Source organism: Dipodomys spectabilis, unplaced genomic scaffold (assembly GCF_019054845.1).
Source record: "Dipodomys spectabilis isolate Male_0828 unplaced genomic scaffold, ASM1905484v1 ptg000096l, whole genome shotgun sequence".
In the NCBI taxonomy this organism is placed as follows: Eukaryota; Metazoa; Chordata; class Mammalia; order Rodentia; family Heteromyidae; genus Dipodomys; species Dipodomys spectabilis.
The window spans coordinates 8,221,766-8,242,329 of NW_024870773.1; the positions used below are offsets into that span (position 1 = coordinate 8,221,766).

A 20,564-nucleotide genomic window follows, 5' to 3' on the forward strand; every position below is an offset into this window, starting at 1 on the left:
TTGAAGCCCTCCTCATGTATCCATCTTGGTATCAATTCTTAGATGTCTAGCATCCTGAAGGGAAACTTAAGCTGTTCCTTCCTTTCCCAGCCCAGCCCAGTTTCAAGGTTTTCTAAACAGGAACTTGGGGTCTGATTCTACGGATTTTTCAGGAGTGGATGATACAAGCCATGAGGGTCTTCAGAGGGGGCTTTAAAAACTTACAAGATTAGCCATAATGTTGTTAAACATGCCATCTGTCATATTCATTGAATTATTCTGATTTTCTTACTTCAAATGAGAATAACCAAACAGTAAACTCATTTGAAGATTAAAATTCATTTGTTAAAATAAGCCATCATTCTTTTCCTTAGGCCCTCATCTTCATTACCATTCACACACTAGTCTTCCAACTGGCCTAGCTGTGTTTAGTCTCTCTATTTTGTTCCATCTCTGGCTCATTTATTACCCTGTTTCAAGCATTTTGGATGTGATAAAGCAGTAAGTCAATAGCATGTAAGGCTTAGCCTAGATACCTTTCCAGCAATACGCTTTCCTTTTCACACCCTTATGGAATTTAACTCCAGTTATGGAACTTAACTCACTATTTAGTCTTTCCTGACTCTTGACTTAGTTATGTTCATCTGTCCATTATCCTTCCAGTGACTGGATGGACTTTGAGATTTAGAGTTCTTAGAGGTCTTCTTTGTCTTAATGTTTTCATTGCTTACCAGATTGCTTGGTATGTGCAGGCAGTCTGCACATGCACTGCTGGTTGGATTAGCTCCCAGCTGGTCAGAGCTTTCCTAAATCAAAACCACTAATCCTAACAGGTTTCACTGTCATCAAATAATTACTGTATGTTTGAGGGCACATTTGGCCAATTAACCATTCTTGTAGATAGGCAATCTGAGGCACAGACCAAGTATGTCTATGGAATTACTCCTAAAGTAGGTTGGATGATGTAAGTTCAGTTTTTGGTAGATGAATACACAAATAACTTTCATATAAATATGTTTTATTGCAGAGAAGTTATAATTATTTACATGCTGCCACACATCACAACATAAATTTGCCAAATATTCCATGGTGGGATGCTGTAGGTTTCAGATAATAAGTTTTAGAAGAACCACAGATTAAGTGAAGAGACTTACAGCTTTGTTGACTCTACAACTCTCAGTTGCTAAATGCTAGAAGTCAAAAGGCAGTGTCTTTTCAGTCCTACCTGTCATCACTTGCATGCAGAAACCTAGGAAGCAAATACAAGAGAACGGTCGAGTTTCAAATCCACATGTGCCACCAGTTTACAATGGGTTAAGTTATAATTCATGTCGTGAAGCATGTAATTCTTGCATAAAATATACAGTTCTATTAAGCTTGATAGAAATCTACTAATTTATAAATCCTGGCTTAAAAACAAGGACAGGATGCAGCCTGCACATGCACTGAGAAGGACAACCTAGCAAATGTTTGCCAGACCTTAATAGTACCTACTCACTTCTTATCTGTCTGGAATGAGAATCTCAGAATTTGAGATTCTCACTTCTCTGGGTGATAAGTAATGGCAATGAAACTCTAGGAAAGACCTTGGGCATTCTCACTGGTTTACGCTGGTGGAGAATAATCTATAGACTGTCACTCAGGTAAAATTTGGCAAGTCTTCTTTAAGCCACATTTTGAGCAGGATCAACCTGAAGTGCAATAAAAGACATTGGTGCTTGACCACTTAATTCTCAAAAGTGAACCAAGTGTTAACAGATGTCAAACATAAGTGAAACAAGTAAGTGGGCCTAGAAACTCTAAAAAAAAATTGTGAACTCATCGTAACATACTAAGATAAGGTCCAGGAGAAGGTCCCCAAGAATATAGGCCTTGATTGAAAAGAAAAAGATGAAAGAAATAAATGAAGGCAGCAGTCAAAAATAGAATTTCTATACTCTTTATACCTACCCCACCAACCTGAGTAATGCATTAAGCAAGCAAATGGGTGAGGAAGATTTATGCATACCTTTGCAAAATGGTGAAGTCCTTGCTGACTCCTAAATACACGTCACTGAGAAAAGCTTGGTGATAGATAAAGTGAATTCTGTCTTTACCTTCCACCGAGAATAACATTCACTAAGAACAGCCTCATATCCACTTTCTGATCCCATTTTCCCATCTTTTATCCTCCTAGTATGTTCTCCTTGCTGCTCATAAAAATAAAATTAAAAAAAAAACAACAGTTATTTAAGCTAGCAAGGTTATGGCCAAATAAGCACTGATATTTCAGTGTTTACAGTGAAAGAAAGGGAAGCATGGGCTCTGTTTTTAAGTGACTCATCTTTACATAAAATGAGACTTTAGCTTTGGAATCTCATTGTGAGATCACATCACTAAGGCTAAGTCAGCCGCTTATGATTTTCATGCCAAGAGATCAGTGTGGAATGCAATCAGTTCTGTGAGATTAGCTTTGAGGACTGTTTTGCCTTGCAAATCAATTTTACATTTGGAGTTAGGTAGTCTGCAGAGGCAATTTGTGAGACTTATATAAGTTTTCTAGTGCTTGGGAGAATGAAGAACCCACACCACTTTATGGGCTTTGAATAAATCAGACTATAAAATCTCTTTGGGTATTGAGTCCAGAAAGTCCTATTCCTAGGTGAAGTAATGCATAAAGATTTATGAGAATAAATAGTTTAAGGTAATTTAAAATATTTTTAGTATGCATAATAAAATATATATATATATCCATACAACAATCTTGATGCTATCGTTAATTTTCCTCTTTTAAAAAAATAATCCCTTGAAAATGCTATTAGGAGCTACCTTTCTGTCTTCATTTTGAAGGCAAATTTCCTGGATCTGCAGTAAAGCTAGATTCCTCATATCATTCCTAGAGTCTTCCCTTTCCAACAGTGACAATAAAACACAGTATGTTTTTCTCACTCTTAGCTTTTTCCTTAGAAAATGTTGCTAAATATGAAATACTGAAAGTGTTAAAAGGGACAATCAGTTGGAATGATCTATCTCTGACTTTGAACAAACAATGGATAAGTTGTCCTTAACTTGTTAAGACATATGACTATGTAGGACCATTTGATCTTCAAGATTAATAAAGTTTCTGAGTCCTAACAGGAAGTGCAAAACAAGTAACTCAACTTGTATATTGAAAAGAAACTGATTAAGACAGTGTAACAAACCATGATGTGAAATAAGTCAAATCCAAATTCACAATATATAAACCACGGCCCAAACTAAGAGTTTTTATAAGTTTTTCATAAGTTACAGCTTCCTAGCCAGAGAAAGAGTACTGTACTCCAAGAATCAACTAAAGTTGATGGATAGCAGGTATTCTGTAGTTGCAATAACAATTGAGTAGCTGCAGATTGCATAAATGTGTTGTGTCACATAATATCAAAGTTATTTGCAAAAATTATACAATCTGGAATGCTTGAATATGAGACACAACAATGTACTGAAACATACATTTATAAGAAAATGAGAGCAATCATTAATAGAAAAGGTATTTTTGGGATGCATTAAGTAAGCAGTGCTATCAAGGTTAAATAGGTAAAGTAAGTTCTTTCCAGTCTACTGTTTAGAATTTCTGTCTTATATATCTATGCCTTTTCCTTCAACAAAAATGATACATCTTCTCTGTTTCCAGGTTTGTCTCATTTAGAATGTAAAGACTGATCAGGGGCACAGCACACGCAGAGATCAATTTCCTTTCAACATGCTTCCATGTGGAAATTTCACTAGTGCTACCAGAGGACTGACTTTTCTTGGCCATAGACTGACTGACTTGTGTCTTCTGTGGAATGCAGCCACCCCGCCCTGCCACATCACTTTGATCTCACTTCACTCTGTTCTATTTCTCTCATTTGGCAAGTGTTCGTGGGGAAGGTTTGTTTTCAGATCTTCCATTTTATACAGAATCTGAGCTTTCTTCCTTTTCTCCCTGGGGATGCGACACTTTACAAGTGTCTTGGACCTCTTATTTCCGAGGCCCTGCCATCCTATTTGCATTTAAAGCAGAAGAGGCAGATAAAGCTACACTTTTTTCAGCATTTGGTTGATCTGGAGTCTCAAACTCCCAAGGACACACCTCGGCTCGCAATGTTAACGGCTGTTGGGAGTTATTACTTGAGTTATAAGAGCCAGGCACATTTTCCACAGAGGACAATGTCTGTTTATCCTGGTCTCCCATTTGATTGAGATTTTCATGCTCTAGCTTTGATGCTATGACTCTGGGGGGCAATTCTTCATATTGCCCAGCATACACATTGGCTGAATAACGCTGGCCTTCATTCTCATCTTTGGCTCTTCCTGGGAGAATGGGAGGCTTAGATATCAAATGCTTGTCATCCTCCAAAAGGGAATGACCCTGGTTTTCCCAAGGGCACATGTCAGCCTTATCTATGCTCTTCTGGCAGGACTGCTGATATCCTTCAGTCGCCTTAGGTTTGAGGTGTGACGTTTCTTTTAGGGAAAAGGCTGGGTTTGTTTCCACTTCAGAAGCTGCAATAGACACGTGTTTTTGAGATTTTGATGCTGAAGGCACAGGACCAGGGGTCAGGTCATAGATCTCCCAAGGGCACACTTCCCCGATGTCAAAGCTGCCCTTCATCCGGGTGGCAGCTGGGCTCTGGTCAGCATTGGCAGTGGGGGAGTTGGCCCCCTGTTGTTTCATAATCCCAGATTTCTGGAGCTTTTTTGGCTCCTCCAAGTGATTGGAGTTTGGGGGCGTGGAATCTTTACTTTCTGCATGATCTGAATTGGAGTATTTTCTATTTGTCTCTTTTTCCTTTGGCAGGGGTTTCTGGGATTTAGCACGTTCTTCCACCCCTGATGATTGGCTTTTCCCAGCCAATCCAAGAGTCTTCTCCTTGGCACTTGCTATGACGCTTAGAGACTTCTGCAACATGGATATTCGGGGGTGCCCAGGCTTCTTCTCAGAGCTGAGGTTGTGGGCACTTGCTGACTTACACACCAAAGGCACAGACTCTGTGGACTCGGCCTCACTGTCTTCTTTAAGTTTTTGTGTGAGTTTTTTACTGGAAAAAGAGTCCAGTGTGGAGCTTTCTGTAGCCTCCTCCTCCTGGCTTTCTGTTGGCAGGCTCTTGGACTCATCTGTTTGGTCTCTGACATGATCGTAAGTACTGTGGGATTTCTTGAGGGAGAAGACGCGGTTTTTCAGGGACTCCTCCTTGGGTTTCCCTGTGTTACCTGAAGACTCTGGGGGGTTCTTCCTAACAAGGGCTGTACTCTTGGCTGTGCTATGGTCTGCAGCCTCCTTGTCCTCTTTGGAGCACTGCCTGCTGACCGTCTCTGGGATCTCAGTGATGCGTCTCATGATGGACCGGCCTAAGCCCTTCTTGGAGCACCGCTTTTTCTGGAGGTGGGGATTATTTGTGATCATTTTCTTCCTTTTATATATTTCTAATTGGGCATACAGTTTCTTCAGCTCATCCTGTCAGAACAAGAACAAAGAAAATGTAGAATTTGGTATTTCAGCCAGAGAGTATCACTGAATGATATGTTAGCTTAATAAGCATGGGGTTTCTAGGGTGATTGCTCTGTAGCATTTCGTAACATCTTCACTCATCAATTTTCCCTTACTCCTACTGATTATTTTGTGTTTTGTGTTTCATAGATTGTTTTTAAGACATGAATTTATGTAATCCAGCCTTCTTCACTGGGCAAGAACTTTGACTTTCAACTTGTGTGGGCATGACTGAGCCAAGATTATATCAAAACACAGCATACAGCTGACCTATTAACCATTCCATAAACAGTGCTGGAAACACAATAGAGCAATTGATACAAATAATCTAATTTAATGTTAGATTAGGTTTAAGAACAGTGATCCAAGGCTACCACAAAGCACTTTCTTCCTTCTGGCTTTCTGTTGGCATGCTCTTGGACTCCTCTGTTTGGTCTCTAACATGATCATAAGTACTGTGGGACTTCTTGAGGGAGAAGACTCGGTTTCCCTGTGTTACCTAAAGACTCTGGGGAGTTCTTCTTAACAAAGACTGTACTCTTGGCTGTGCCATGGATTATTTTAAAATAACCCATCCTCTCTGCTCACAGGTATATTTTACCTTCCAATCAGCAAGAGGATAAATGAATATTATGGAATCAGTTCATCATTCTGACTGACAATAAGTTAATTGTCAAGAATGGTCAGCCTAATGTAAGAGTTGAAATAGCTTGTACTTTCCAATTAATACTACATTCATATGCATTCTCTTTTTCTCTAACACACATCATGCAAACATGAACACACACACACACACACACACACACACACACACACACACACACCAATCTATGTATTTCCCATATCAATGAATTTAAATGTCCCAAATCTGAAACTGGCCTTACCCGAATGTCCTCTGGATCCAAGCTGTGCTCACTCCAGGCTGAATTGATACTGCTGTTCAGGTAGGATCCAGACCGACCCATATCCAGCTCATCTTCATATGCTTCTGTAGCAATGTCATCACGTGGGTTATTGCTTGAATGTGAAAACTGCAATAGATATTCAATATGAGCCTTAGGCATTAGCTCACTAAAGACAGAGCATAATCATTTTTGAAAGGTTCTGATGTTAACTTCATTTCTTCAGCTGGATGAGTTTGTCTACTAAGTACTTTCCAGTGAATTGTTACTCTACTTGAGTTTTATTTTGCATATCATAAGCTGAAGCCCTAAGTAAGGCAATCAATATTTGGTCCTAGTTTTGATTCTAGCTTTTGCCCTTGCTCTTTTCAAGGCACCAATGTTAACTGACATTACATTTACCTCTCTCCCATTGCACACTTGCTTTTAGGAAGTGAAAATAAAAATCCAAAGAAAGACTTTTGAGGAAGAACAAGTTATATGTACTGGTGGTTCGTTGGATGGGTTTGGGTTTTCTTTTGAGTAGTGGTATCTACCTTGTGATTGTCATTTTGCTTCTATATTTTCTGAGAAATGATTAGCCCTAGCCATAAGGTGACTTTCAGTTTATACACATAGCATTCAGAAAGTTACATTCAAAACACAGTGGACAGGTTGTCTGATTCCTATCTCAACTCTGTCATTATGGAACCTCGTTGTAATGAGCTCTTGGTCTAACGTACTCTGAGTTAGATGGTGTCTGCATTTAAATGGAAAGCTTTCCTGAAACTACAGATATTTCCTTGACTCGTCATGTGTTCCTCTCGCCACACATTTAAGTTTGTTTTTCTAATATTGTCTGTTGATAGTTTTAGTTTTATGTGCCGGTCTCTATTCTTTTTTTTAAGTGGTGAAATCTAGAAAAGTGAATTTGATAAATGATGGAAAGTAGGAAGGAAAATCACACAATACTGGCACATTTTACACAGCATGTAATTGCTTTATGAAAATTGAGGTCATGGCTTAGAGAACATGGATTCCCCCTTGGTCAGCTTATTATTGGTGAAAACATTGTTTTAAAAACCAAAGCTCAACTTTTTGACAATAGAGAGATGTCTATGTCACCTTTTTGATAGACTTAGCTAGACAAGTGAACATGTATGTGGGATGACACATAAAATAGCAATTCTCTATTTAACAATAAAGCATGCTTTGTAATTTGAACTGAGAAACCATAGTACTGTGAATTATTCTTCCTTTCTTTTTCCTGTCTTTGCAAGACACATATGAATTTAGGGTCATAAATGGCAAATATGTTAGAGTTTCAAATCTTACAAGCTACAAGTTTAACTACTTGGAGATTACTTGTAAGTATAAAATTTATTTTCGTGAGTAAAAGCTTGGATATATTCATGAATTTAAAAAAGCAGAATTAGGGGATATGGCTCAGTAGCAACATGTATTCTTAGAAACAAAGCACAAAACCATCATTTGTCAGATATTGTCTATTTCCTACTCTATCATTCTTCCTTAGTAAATTATCAAAAATATTACTTTAGATTTTTTTTTTTTGGTTGATCATGGGGCTTGAACTCTGGGCCTGGGTGTTATCCCTGAGCTCTTCAGCTCAAGGCTAGTGCTCTATCACATGAGCCACAGCGCCACTTCCTCAAAAATATTACTTTAAATATTTATCTTTATTCTCACATCCCTCTCCTAATATAAGGAAAATGAAAGCACTGATTTTTAACTGTTCATGCGCTTAAGAATATGGTGATTAGCAAAGTCCTTAGTATTTTTACACTGTTTTTCTATTGAAATGTAATTCATGTGAGAAGAATTACAATTTTCAAATGTGTAATGATTATCAATGTTTATTTAGTATGTTTATTAAGTTATGTAACAGTCACTTCTATGTAATTCTAGATTATTTTATCATCTCAAAAAAGAAACAAACTTATTAGTAATCACATCTATTTCTCCTTTTCTCTGTTATGGCAATCTCTAGTCTACTCTCTATCTCTGTCAATTTGCCTATTATGGATAATTTGTGTAAATGTTTTCAAAGTTTTTCAAGTTCTAGAATTGTTGTATCAGCATTTCATTTCTTTTTATTAACAAACGATATTCCATTATATGGATACATCACAATTATATATTTATCATTGGACATGGAATTGTATTTACTTTTTAGTTATGGATAATGTTGCTCTGAACATTCAAGCATAATTTTTTGTATGAACATGTTTTCAATTATTTTTAGAGCTCAACAATTTATTGAATCGTGAAAGAATTCATCTAATAAATATATAATCATATTGTGCAAAGTATTAAAATAGGATAAATTATAGTAACAGACTACACTGGCTAGTTAGTGCAATTCAAGTAAAGATGAAAGTAAGTATTTTGTTCTATTTAAACTTGTTTGTCCTTTTCAATTAGGCTGAACCTCAATGGTCTTATCAATCATGAGAGTTGAGGTATAGCTTGGAGTGAAGATAGGGAGTCACATATTCATATTCATGTCACACATTGAAACACATAGGACATACAATGTTCTAATATGATTCTCTGTATAAAAGAGAAAAATGATAGTGCTGTCAATTGTATGATCTAGCTTTTCCCCAAACTCCAGTATCATATCATTCAAAGCAGTTCTACTACCTATAGATAAGGAAATGGAAGTTCAGAGAGAACAAAAATCTGGACTAATGGTACAGCACCCAGACTTTTTCACAGTGAAGAGCAAGTTCAAAATCCTTGTCTTGTGAGTCCTGGCCCATCTCTCCTTCATTATTAAAGCCTAGATAAGTCTTTGTCAGAATATGTTACAATGTAGAGTCTTCTGTATGTAACATTGCAACTATTTCTATTTATACAAAATATGTGAATGTTTTAAAAATATGAGTTCTCTGAGTATGTATGTAAACAAGATGATTCTTATAAAAAGATAGTTGTCTTAATAAATGATTTTGAGGTTATATTTATATTGAAAGCTACACTGAACCAATAATAAAAACAGAAGTAGACATAAAGTATTTAGAAAAGGACTGAAACATATCATGGATTTTGGTAAGTATTCTTATGATTATTTAAGATGTTTAATAAATTCAGAAAGAAAATAAACAGCTGATTTCCTGAGAAGAGAACTTGTAAAAGCTTCTAGAGTTTCAAGTTAATTTCCACATTTTTATATTTTTATATTACAAGATATTTTACAGAAATTTTTATATTACAAGGTATTTTAAAAACAATTGTCTTTCATTACAAAATATAATGGTATAAGAATACCTTTGGAATCAAAAGCAATCCGACGGTAACTGTCACAGTCAAATGAGTATGTGCAAAATACAGCATCAACATCCAATCAGACTGAAGCCGTGAGGCAAGAACAAATCTGAAATGAGAATTCACCACATAAGCCAAGAACATATCTTTTCATCAAATTAGAAATTATAAGACACATTTAAATAAATTATGATTCGAATATTCATTAATTAAAATAAAGAGGAAATTAGAGTGAAGAAATAATTAGAATGAAGAGGAAATGGGTATTATCAGTCTTTGTGAATGACCTCCAAGTTTAAATGGTAAACATGCAATGTATAAAATGAGTATAATATGATTTGCAAAGTACATCTTCTATAATAATTATTTTAGTTGTTCTTAATTATCAAATTTTCCTACACAATTTAAAAATGTAACACTTAAAATAGTCTCTTACTGAGAGCTGTGTTCCAAGTTGATTGAGGACAGAGAATCAAGATATATTCTAACAATTTTGGAATATTTTTGTAAATCAATAGGTACTTGTACAAACCTAAGTTCAGGTTTGAAAGATTCTTCCTTATGCAAAAATCAAGGGTTGTTTCAATTGAAGTCTTTTGCAGCATAAATCTTCTTTTAATTTGTTACTTTCCATTGTTTACCCATGAAAGATAAATACAAGATTTGGCCACTTTGGGAACTAGATAATTAGAATTTTATTACAATAACATATATCATCAAATCTGATGTTTTTTTAAAAAAAGCTTAGAAAGTATGCTAAGTAAAAAATAGTTCATTTTATAGTCAGAAATCAAAAAATACATGAATGACTAAAAAGAAACTAACTTCATATCTATATTATACCGTATTCATGACAATTTTACTAAGTAAATATTACTTTTTTTGTCAGTCATGGGGCTTGAACTCTGGGCCTGGGAGCTGTCCCTCAGCTCTTCAGCTCTTCAGCTCAAAGTTAGTGCTCTACCACTTGAGCCACGGCACCACTTTGGGTTTTCTGAGTGGTTTATTGGAGATAAGAGTCTCACAGACTTTCCTACCCAGGCTGTCTTTGAACCATGATCCTCGTGGTTCTCATGATCTCAGCCTCCTGAGTAGCTAGGATTACAGGTGTGAGTCACTGGCGCCTAGCCTAAATATTACATTATTAATGTTTAATACCAGGTTGTCATTAAGGGGATGGCCTCCTCATTTCTCCCTCTTCTCCACTGTTTAGAACATAAAGCTGTAATAGAAGTTCAGGGTCATCCAAAATAACTGTCCATTTTCCCATTCTTCTGGAGTTGGAGTCAAAATAGACTTGTAACATACATGGAAGTACTGGATTGCATCTCACATGTCACTAAAAAGGCTATTCTAGATGACCATTTTTTCTTAACTCCTTTCTGAGATAACTGGAGATGAATTGACATTCACTTTGTGCAAAGCTAAGATGCCTTTCACATAGTTTCTCTTCCTGGGCTCCTTGAAGTTTCTCTTTCTCTCTTCTTTCTCTTCTTCTTCCTTCCTTCTTTCCTTCCTTCCTTCCTTCCTTCCTTCCTTCCTTCCTTCCTTCCTTCCTCTTTCTTTCTTTCCTTCCTTTCCTTCCTTTCTTCTTTCCTCCCTTCCTTCCTCCTTCTTTTCAAGACATTTTAAAGTATTATAATAGGACCATTATATTTAGTAACAAGTTTTAGTCCCTGAAGACTGTTTAAGTTTGGCTCCTTAATATTCCTGATATAGATGTAATTGCACAAAATTATAGTAATACATATGGATATTCAAAAATATTTTAAATTATAAATGACTAAAATTATTTTAAAATATTCAATATTAAAGTAATATTTTAAATACTTTACATTATAAAGTATATTACATTTGTATATTACTCTATACCCTTGAATATTATATACTGTGTATATATTCCATATTGTATATATGTATTATTCCCTTTGCAAATGATACAGTGACCTCCTAAAGGTCACTGCAAGTATTTTAGGGGAAAGTACACAATGGAGATGGATTGGTTGGCTGTAAGCATACTCATGCCTATCTCAAATACCAATGCAAGTGAACTTCAAGCAAGAAAAATATACCTAAAAGGAATACTAATTCTATATATCTTGAGTTAAAATAGTTTATATTCTAAAATGGTAAGCAAAATATGCTACATTAATTACCTAACAATTAGTCAGCTTTAAGGTAATATGAGGTTATGTTTTTAGATTGTTCTGGCTAGAATTACCTTAAGAAAAGCTGGGTTTGCTGTCATTTTAAGGTTTAATTTTTAAGAGTTTTTTGACTTGAAAAAAATAGGTGTAAATGCTAGGAGTGTAGAAATATTTTTAAATTGAGGTTTTAAATTAAGCATATTTTACTCAGGCACTTGTGCTCACACCTCTAATCCCAGCTACTCAGGAGGCTGTGATCTGAGGTGGACCAAGCACCAAACTAACCACCAAAAAGGTGGAAGTATGGCTGGGGCTCAAGTGATAGAGCACTGGCCTTGAGCAAAAAAGTTTGGGGAAGCTGAGTGCCCATGAATCATGCCTATGATCCTAGCTACTCAGGAGGCTGAGATATAAGGATCACGGTTCAGAGCCAGCCTAGGCAGGAAAAGTCCTGAGACTCTGATCTCTAATAATTACTCAGAAAAAGAGAGAAGTGGAGCTGTGGCTCAAGTGGTGCAGTGCTAGCCTAAGCACAAAGAGGCTCAGGGACAGTGCCCAGGCCCTGAGTTCAAGCCTCAGGACTGGAGAAAAAGAAAAAAAAGGCCAGGGACAGTGTGAGTGTTAGGGCTCAGGACTCAATTTTAAGTCTCAGGACCAGCACAAGAAGAAAAGAAAAGAAAAAAAATCAAGCAGGTTTTTTTTTAATGTTCTATAATTTTCCCAAGTTTTATAAGCTTATCATTAAAAATAAGTAAATAATTCAAATAGATTGAGGGAAAAACTTGTGTGTATTAAAATTTTAGACTTAGTCCATTGAGTTTAGCCTATTTTTGTATATGTGTAAAAATGAAAGTAAATCCATATAAAATATGTAGTTATTTCAATTTATTAATATATGCATATATATGGATATACACATGAAAATTATATTTTAAGCAGATAAAAAAGCACACAAATAATATATTAAGAGACAGCATTTTTTTTTATGTTAGAAGCTTTGTTCACTTATTTTTTGTGGTACTGGGAATTGGACTCATTGTTTTACACTTATTAACCAGGTACTCTATCACAGAAATGTACTGCTAGCCTTAGAAGTTATATTTAATATTTATTTCATTCAAGAAAAAGATTATTGAACTGTATTGTTTTAGTTCTTACTTTGGGGATTTATAAATATCAGAACCATATCATTTGTGAGCTAGAATATGTGTAACTAAGATTGAGTTCTTTATTATTTCTATTACTTACTCCCTACTATTTCCCCTCAAATCACTATTCTGATGATTTAGCTATAATGCTAAACTATAATTCAGTAAGTATACACTCAAATATAAATATATCTAAAGTTGATATAGGAATTTGTTAGTAGTGCTTTTGTTGTTGTTTACTTGGCTTGAACTCAGGGCCTGGGCTCTGTCCCTAAACATTTTTGCTCAAGGTTAATACTCTACCATTTGAACCACAGATCCAGTTCCAGTTTTCTGGTGATTAATTGGAGATGAGTCTCACAGACTTTTTTCCCCCAGGCTTCAAACAACAATCCTCAGATCTCAGCATCCTGAGTAGCTAGGATTACAGGTGTGAGCCACTAGCTCCCAGAAATAGTGCCAGTTTTTTTTAATGGGCTGATTAGAGGCTTTAGTTTTTATTTTATGATTTTTTTCTATACCAGCTATCTACTGCTTTATCACATTTAAAGATTAATTAAATATATTTTTTGTCTTATTTATTTCTGAAGGAAGTTAGGCCAATTTTGTATTTGAAATCCACTGAAGAACTGGCAGTGAAGTAAAAAAAAAAAAAACCAGATCAGAGTACATCTGAAGTAGAAATAACTGCTCTGAACAGATTTAGATTGAGCAATCAATTTGCTTCTAAGAAGGCTAGCAGCTTATTATTGGCACATTATGACAGCAGAAGACATTTAAGCTCATCTGTGATAAACCTTGCAGGTTTGGAACTTTTAAGTGGTTTGGACAGTAAATGATGTATATAGTTTTAATATTAGATCTTGAAACATACATACTGGACATTTTGAAACCAAAATAAAAAGTAGCTTCACTTGGAAGAGAGGCTATTTCACAGAAATGTATAGTATTAGAGCTCAGAGGAAAAGATGAAGTGTCTTCTGGTACTTCCTGAGTGCTGCATCAAGGACATCACTTCCCAGATTCTCAGATTCCGGAGCTTTAGTCTGAGCAGAACTGAAAAGACAGTTGTCCCTTTGCTTACTTACAATGTTGTATTGCAACTTTCTCTCTGCTACTACCCTTCTCTCACAGAGTAAAGCAAATCTGAAAGGGGCAATGTCCTTGATTCCTGACCTCTTGATAGGGTTTCCAGGGTTGTGGGACCACAAATACCTCTTTTTCTTGCTTGAAACCTTTTAAAAGTCACCATAGTGGCATCTCCACTCCTAGTGATATAATTAATACACATAAATGAATAACAGAAAAGCATAAGTATAACAGGTTCTGTTGAGGGAAGTGGGCACCAATGGAATAGAGGAGGGCTAGAAAATAGGATGGGTAAGGATGAATATGGTCCACATAATTTATCTGCATGTATAAAAATAGAACAATGAGATATACTCAAACAGAGTAAGAGAAAGATGAAGTGAAATAGTATAGAAAAAGCAATGGGAAAAAGAAAAGAGAAGAGAAAAGAAGAGAGAGAGAAAGAGAAAGAAAGAAAGAAAAAAAGAAAGAAAGAAAGGAAGGAAGGAAGAAAGAAAAGAAGAAAGAAAGAAAGAAAGAAACAAAGAAAGAAAGAGAAAGGAAGAAAGAAAGAAAGAAAATGGGGATATGGCTTAACTGTCATATGACAAAACCTAATACCCATAATAATCTAATAATCAAATTGAAGTCAATTTTTTTTTGTTTCGAATGAATGAAAACCAGAATTCACACAAATAAGCTATTTGAGTATTAAGAGTTTGCTTTATAATTTATGTGTGTTGCTTTGGATTTTCAATTATAAATAGTGTCACACAGAAACAATATCCCATAATAACTTACAACTTAGTTTATGTAACATTTAGCAAATCTTCATAAAAAGTCAAAGGAAAAACAAATACATATCAAAAGAAGCTAAGAACAATCAAGTTAGAAAATGACTCATTTCTCCTTTCTGTAACAAATTACTCTATTTTTGTTTTAAAATTATATCTTTGTTATTTTTAGTTGTACAGTTATCATCCAAGAAATTAGTTGATAGGTATAATTCATCTTGATCTATGTTGCCCCATTATCCTTCTTAACTCTTTCTATAGTGCATTTTACCCAATTTTGCTACTTAGATTGTAATATGCAAGGAAAATTAATAAATTATTTACTAGGTCTGCAGATTACTTGCCTAATTGTGTGGAATATAGCAGAGATAATGAGTTCATTGTGAACTGCAACAGCCATATAACGGGGCTCATGGAATGCTGATGGGACTGTCCGTACTGCATAGCAGAGATATACGCCCCACAAAAGGAAGGAAAACTCAGCTGGAATGAGAACAAATAATTTCCATTAGTTTCACAGGTGAAGAGAAACAATGCCCAATGTCTTTAACATGCATCTTGTCTATTATTAAGACACTTAGTTAGAATAGGAGCTTATAAAGTGTCATTCACAGAAGAAAACAGACATATATTTATTAATTTAACATCTTATTCAGTGTATAGAGTCTTTTCAAAGGTATAATGTATCGTCATAATTTTAAACAGCATTTGCATTCTCAAAAATTTTTGCTAAAACAAATTTTATTGTACAATAACTTTCCACATGACCCAAAAGATTTTAGGACATACATGTAGAATCCGGATCATAATAATGTTATTAAGATGAAAACAGAATTTCAATCATGTGTTCAGACACAATTTCTAGAAAAATTTTACTATATCCAACCAGTTCTACAAGCAAAAATATCCATTGCCAGCAATGTGAGAACATAGGTTGCTAAACATTCAATGGCATATTTTATGAATGAAGTATTCATCTCTTCACTCATGACAGGAATGTGAGTGGAGTGCTGGAAGACATAAAATTTGCCATCCTGAGGTCTGGAAGATGGTGGAGGAGAATCTGGAGGCTAAACAAGTTCTGGCATAGAAAGAAGTTTTAGTGTTTCGGTGAACAGTCCTAGGCTACAGAATCACACCAAGTGTGCCATCATAGTACAGAGAGTTAGGCCAGAGAGGGAAAATCCAGGCAGCTTGATCAAAGAGACAGATCTGAGCACTTGGCTGCTGCAGCCGCCATATCAACAGAGAGAGCCTGGGACAAAGGCGCCAGATATGGTGTGCCAGCGGATTCTGCTCACCATCAGCAAAAACTGACAAGGGGCAGAAATCTTCATCTTGCTGATCGCAGACCATGGACGGCTTAGAGGCTGATGTGAGTACCCTCAAGACATCCTCACTCCTCCACCACTGGAGAAGAACTCCATTGTTGATACTGAAAAAGGCTCAGATAGAGCAGCTAGCTCCAACTCAGGCTTTGGAAGAAAACAATAGGAGCCATTCAACAGGTCACAGGAACCTGACCTGACCTGCGGGGCTCAGCTCCACCCAGGAGAAAGTCACCCTTCCCATGCAGAGATAGCTCTGACTTTCTTCACTGGGTAAACAGAGCCAGAGGTTGCTCCTACCCACGGCAACACGGTCACCAGCAGGAGGGGTAAAAGACAAACAATTGAAACTCAGTAAACATAAATCCTGAGAAAGGCTCCAGGCTGAGCTCTGTGAGTGTCTCAGGAGCGAGCCTCTCAGGGAAAAGCTACTGATTGCTGATAGGCCTCAATCCTACCCAGAATCTAGCCTCATCACAGCAACTCCAAGCTAGAGGAAACAGCCATCATCCTCTTTTGGGATACTCAAAGCAGATCTTCCTCCTGCTGAACTAGCCTGGGAGGAGGATCACAAAGTCCTGGGTAAGGTAGAGCTTTTATCTGCCTGCTCAAACAAACTGACTTAAGAAACCAGTCAAGCCATAGGAAAACCAAACACCACAAGCAAACCAGAGACTCCACCAAGAGACTGGTTACAGGCACAGGAGAGATACAAGATCTCCCCCACCCACCCCCCAAAAAAACCCAACTCTTTTTTTCTATATAATTTTTTAATTAAAAATTGTTTTCTATTTTTTCTTTCATAATTTTAACTTTAGGTGTGTGTGTGTGTGTGTGTGTGTGTGTGTGTGTGTGTGTGTGTGTGTGTGTGTGTTAAATCTCTTTTAACCTTTTGGTCTTTTTTTTTTTTTGCATGACTTAATTGCTGTTCTGCTCATCCCCAGATATATACCCGTCATCGATTATTAGACCTTATCCTTCATTGTGTAGATACTTAATTCAGAAATTGATTACTCAATTCACAACCTCTTAGGCTTAACTTCTTTAATAGTAGTATTATTTCTTTATTTCTTTATACCTATATAATTTTTAAATATTCCATTTTTAAATTTTTTATTTTTTATTTTTTCATCTTTCCTTTGTATCTCTCTCCTCTCATTCTGTCCTTTTCTTCTATCAGTATTATTTTTTATACTTAAATAATTTTTAAGTGTTTCATTTTTTAATATAAATTTTTGTTTTTTCATTTTTTTCTTGTTTCTTTATTTCTCTCCTTTCATTCTGTTCTATCCAGTTCCTCTTGGACATTAGGACTTGGTTTTTACCTCTCCACATCCCTCGAATCCTATTTTTCTCCACAATTCTCCCTAAATCTATTAACCTCTGATCTGCTGAATCCCTCTTTGATATTCTTAGCTCATTAATCCATAGTTGTTTGATGTTAAATAGATTGTATCTGTTGAACTACATTGTATCTGCAGCCATTTTGTCTGTGCAACTACAGGACTTTGGTTGATGCTTGCCTTAAAATAATGTTCTAACATGAAATTGGGGTTAATTTCATGGCAAATGGGTTGAATAGGCCAGAGAAACAAAAAAATGGCAAGTCAAAATATCTCAAATTGCACTCATGATAATCAGGTGACAGAACAGCTAATGAATAATCCAGAAGAGAGTTACAAAAAAGCAAAAAGCTCTACAAACACTACTGGTAAACATAGTAAATGAAAAGATTGAAAGCCTGCAAAGGACTCAGTGTGAGCATGAAAGGGAGGAAGCAAGATGAGGCTAAGCAAAGATTAATACAGGAAATCTCGTGAGCATAAGGAAGCTAATCAAAGATTGAAACAGGAATTGCATAAGCTGGCTGAGAACAGTCAAAGAGTAATACGTGAGTGTGAAGAAGCTAATCAAAGAGTAATACAGGAATTATATGAGCAGGATGAGAATAGACAAAGATCAATAGAGGCGTTCATGGAATCCATAAACAGACAGCTGAAGGAACCCAGGGAGACCACAAAGGAAAGGCTGAATGGAGTCTGTCCGAAGGAAAGGGAGTCCAATGAAACCATAACCAATCAACTAAGGGATTTGAGAATAAACACTGAACACCAAATTAAGGAAGTAAAGAAGTCCATACAAGATCGAAAACAAAGCTCCAACAAAGAATTTGAAGCCATCAAAGCCGACCAATTAGAAGGAAAGGAAATAAAAAACAAAGTAGAAAGTATTGACAGTAGGTTAGACCACGCAGAAGATTGAATCTCCGGGATTGGAGCCAGCCTAGATATTATAGAGAAAGAACATATAACTATCCAAGAAATATGATAGATCTATTCAACATTTGGAAGACACCATCAGAAGGCCTAATCTGAGGATAAAGGGTGTAGAGGAGCACCTGGAGACAGAAGCTAGGCAATTTATTTAACAGGATCCAATCATAGAACTTCCCAAAAAGATAGGCCTATTCAGACACAAGAAGCTTTTAAAACCCCGAATAGACCAGACCAGAACAGGACATTCCACGGTCACATTATAATTGCACAGGATCAATTCAGACCAAGGAAGGATCCTTAAAGCTGTCAAGGAGAAAAGATCAATCACTTATAAAGGGAAACCAATTGGAATCGCCTCAGATTTCTCAGCAGAGACAATTAAATCAAGAAGAGCCTGGAATGATGTATACCATGCCCTAAAGACAAACAACTGTCAACAAGAATACTGTACCCAGCTAAACTCTCCTTCATAACCAAAGGTCAAATAAAAACCTTTCATAGCAAAGAAAAACTGAAACAATATATCTCCACCAAACCAGCCCTACAAAAGATACTTAAATATGTCCTACACATAGAAAACCAACAAGACCACAATAAAGGTCAAGAAACCACACACACACTAAGAATCCAAGAACCATAGGAAGAACCCAGTTGTCCCAGCCCCCAAGAAAGTGGATAACATGGCAGGAACTGTCAAACACTTCTCAGTCCTAACTCTCAACATTAATGGACTTAACTCTCCAATTAAGCGACATAGACTGTCTATTTGTATTAAAAAGCAAGATCCTTCTATTTGCTGCCTCCAGGAGTCACACCTTGCCAATAAAAACAAATATATTTTGAAAGTGAAAGGCTGGAACAAAATCTATAAGCAAACGGCCCCCATAAACAGGCGGGAGTTACAATCTTAGTATCAGATAAAATAGACTTCAAATTAAAATTCATGAGAAGAGGTAAAGAAGGTCGCTACATACTAATTAAGGGATCTCTCCTTCAGGAGGATATTACAATTCTAAATATCTATTTGACAAATAACAGAGCACCCAAATTTATCCAAGAACACTACTTTCTTTCAAATCTCACAAGACCCAAAGACATTAATTCATGGGGACTTTAACACACTGCTATCCCCACTAGATATATGAACTCAACAGAGAAACCGCAGATCTAAACAACTGCATAGATCAACTAGATTTAACAGACATCTACCGAATATTTCACCCAGCAGCATCGGGATCCATGTTTTTCTCAGCAGCACATGGAACATTTTCCAAAATAGACCACATTTTAGATCACAAAGCAAACTTGTCCAAATTCAGAAACATTAAGTTATACCTTGCATTCTCTCAGAACACAAGGGAATAAAATTAGAACAAAACCCCAAAAGCCACCAAACGAAGTCCTGTAACATATGGAGGCTGAACAACACACTGTTGAATCACCAGTGGGTCAAGGAAGAGATTAGAAAGGAAATTCAAATGTTCATGATATTCAACAAAAATGAACACACAAATTACTAGCTCCTCTGGGACACAGCAAAGGCAGTACTCAGAGACAAGTTTATAGCTCTGAGTTCCTACATCAACAAATTGGAGAGATTTGAAACCAACAATTTAATGAGACATCTGAACCTCCTTGAAAAAGAGCAGTCAGTTCTATGACATGGGCCTTCTCTTCAAACTAATTCCAAATCAGACAGCTCCCTCTCTGGAGCCAATTAAGTAGTTTCTTTATTTGGTTCTGAGTTCAGGCTGAAAAAGCTTAGCAATCTGGCTGCTAAAGCAAAATCCATAACCTCCTTTCAGTTTTGTGCTTCTGACTCATGAATTGTTCTTTGCCAAATAAAAAGTTGTATTTTATTTTGTCTCACATTTTTATTTTATTTTATTTTATTATTTTTTTTTTGTCTCACATTTTTAAACAGGCCTCTGAGAGGATGAGGATGATGATATTGGCATTATGATTCTCAGTGGTAGCCTTTATTTACCAACGTATGCCATGTGTGTAGTGCTTGAGTTGGCACAAAGTATTTTGAACCTAAAAATATTTATTAAGCAACGACAGTGCACACAAAAAAGTCTACTATAAGTGAAAGATTCACATGTAGCTGCATTAAAAAACAGCATCTCCTGTCACTCAGAGCAAGAATTCTTTTTATATGTTACTA

The 20,564-nt window shown here is 36.2% G+C and overlaps 1 protein-coding gene across 1 annotated transcript in view; it reads right to left on the minus strand.

Moving 5' to 3' along the window:
- Positions 1-3,958: 3,958 nt before the first annotated feature.
- Gpr158 (G protein-coupled receptor 158) overlaps positions 3,959-20,564 on the minus strand; it is a 340,812-nt gene continuing 324,206 nt past the window's right edge. The window contains exons 8-11 of the mRNA XM_042686137.1: positions 15,138-15,276; positions 9,640-9,745; positions 6,352-6,498; positions 3,959-5,434 (exon numbers count right to left, since the gene is read on the minus strand). Coding sequence (XP_042542071.1) covers positions 3,959-5,434; positions 6,352-6,498; positions 9,640-9,745; positions 15,138-15,276 — 1,868 coding nt within the window. The remainder of the gene's footprint in view (positions 5,435-6,351; positions 6,499-9,639; positions 9,746-15,137; positions 15,277-20,564) is intronic.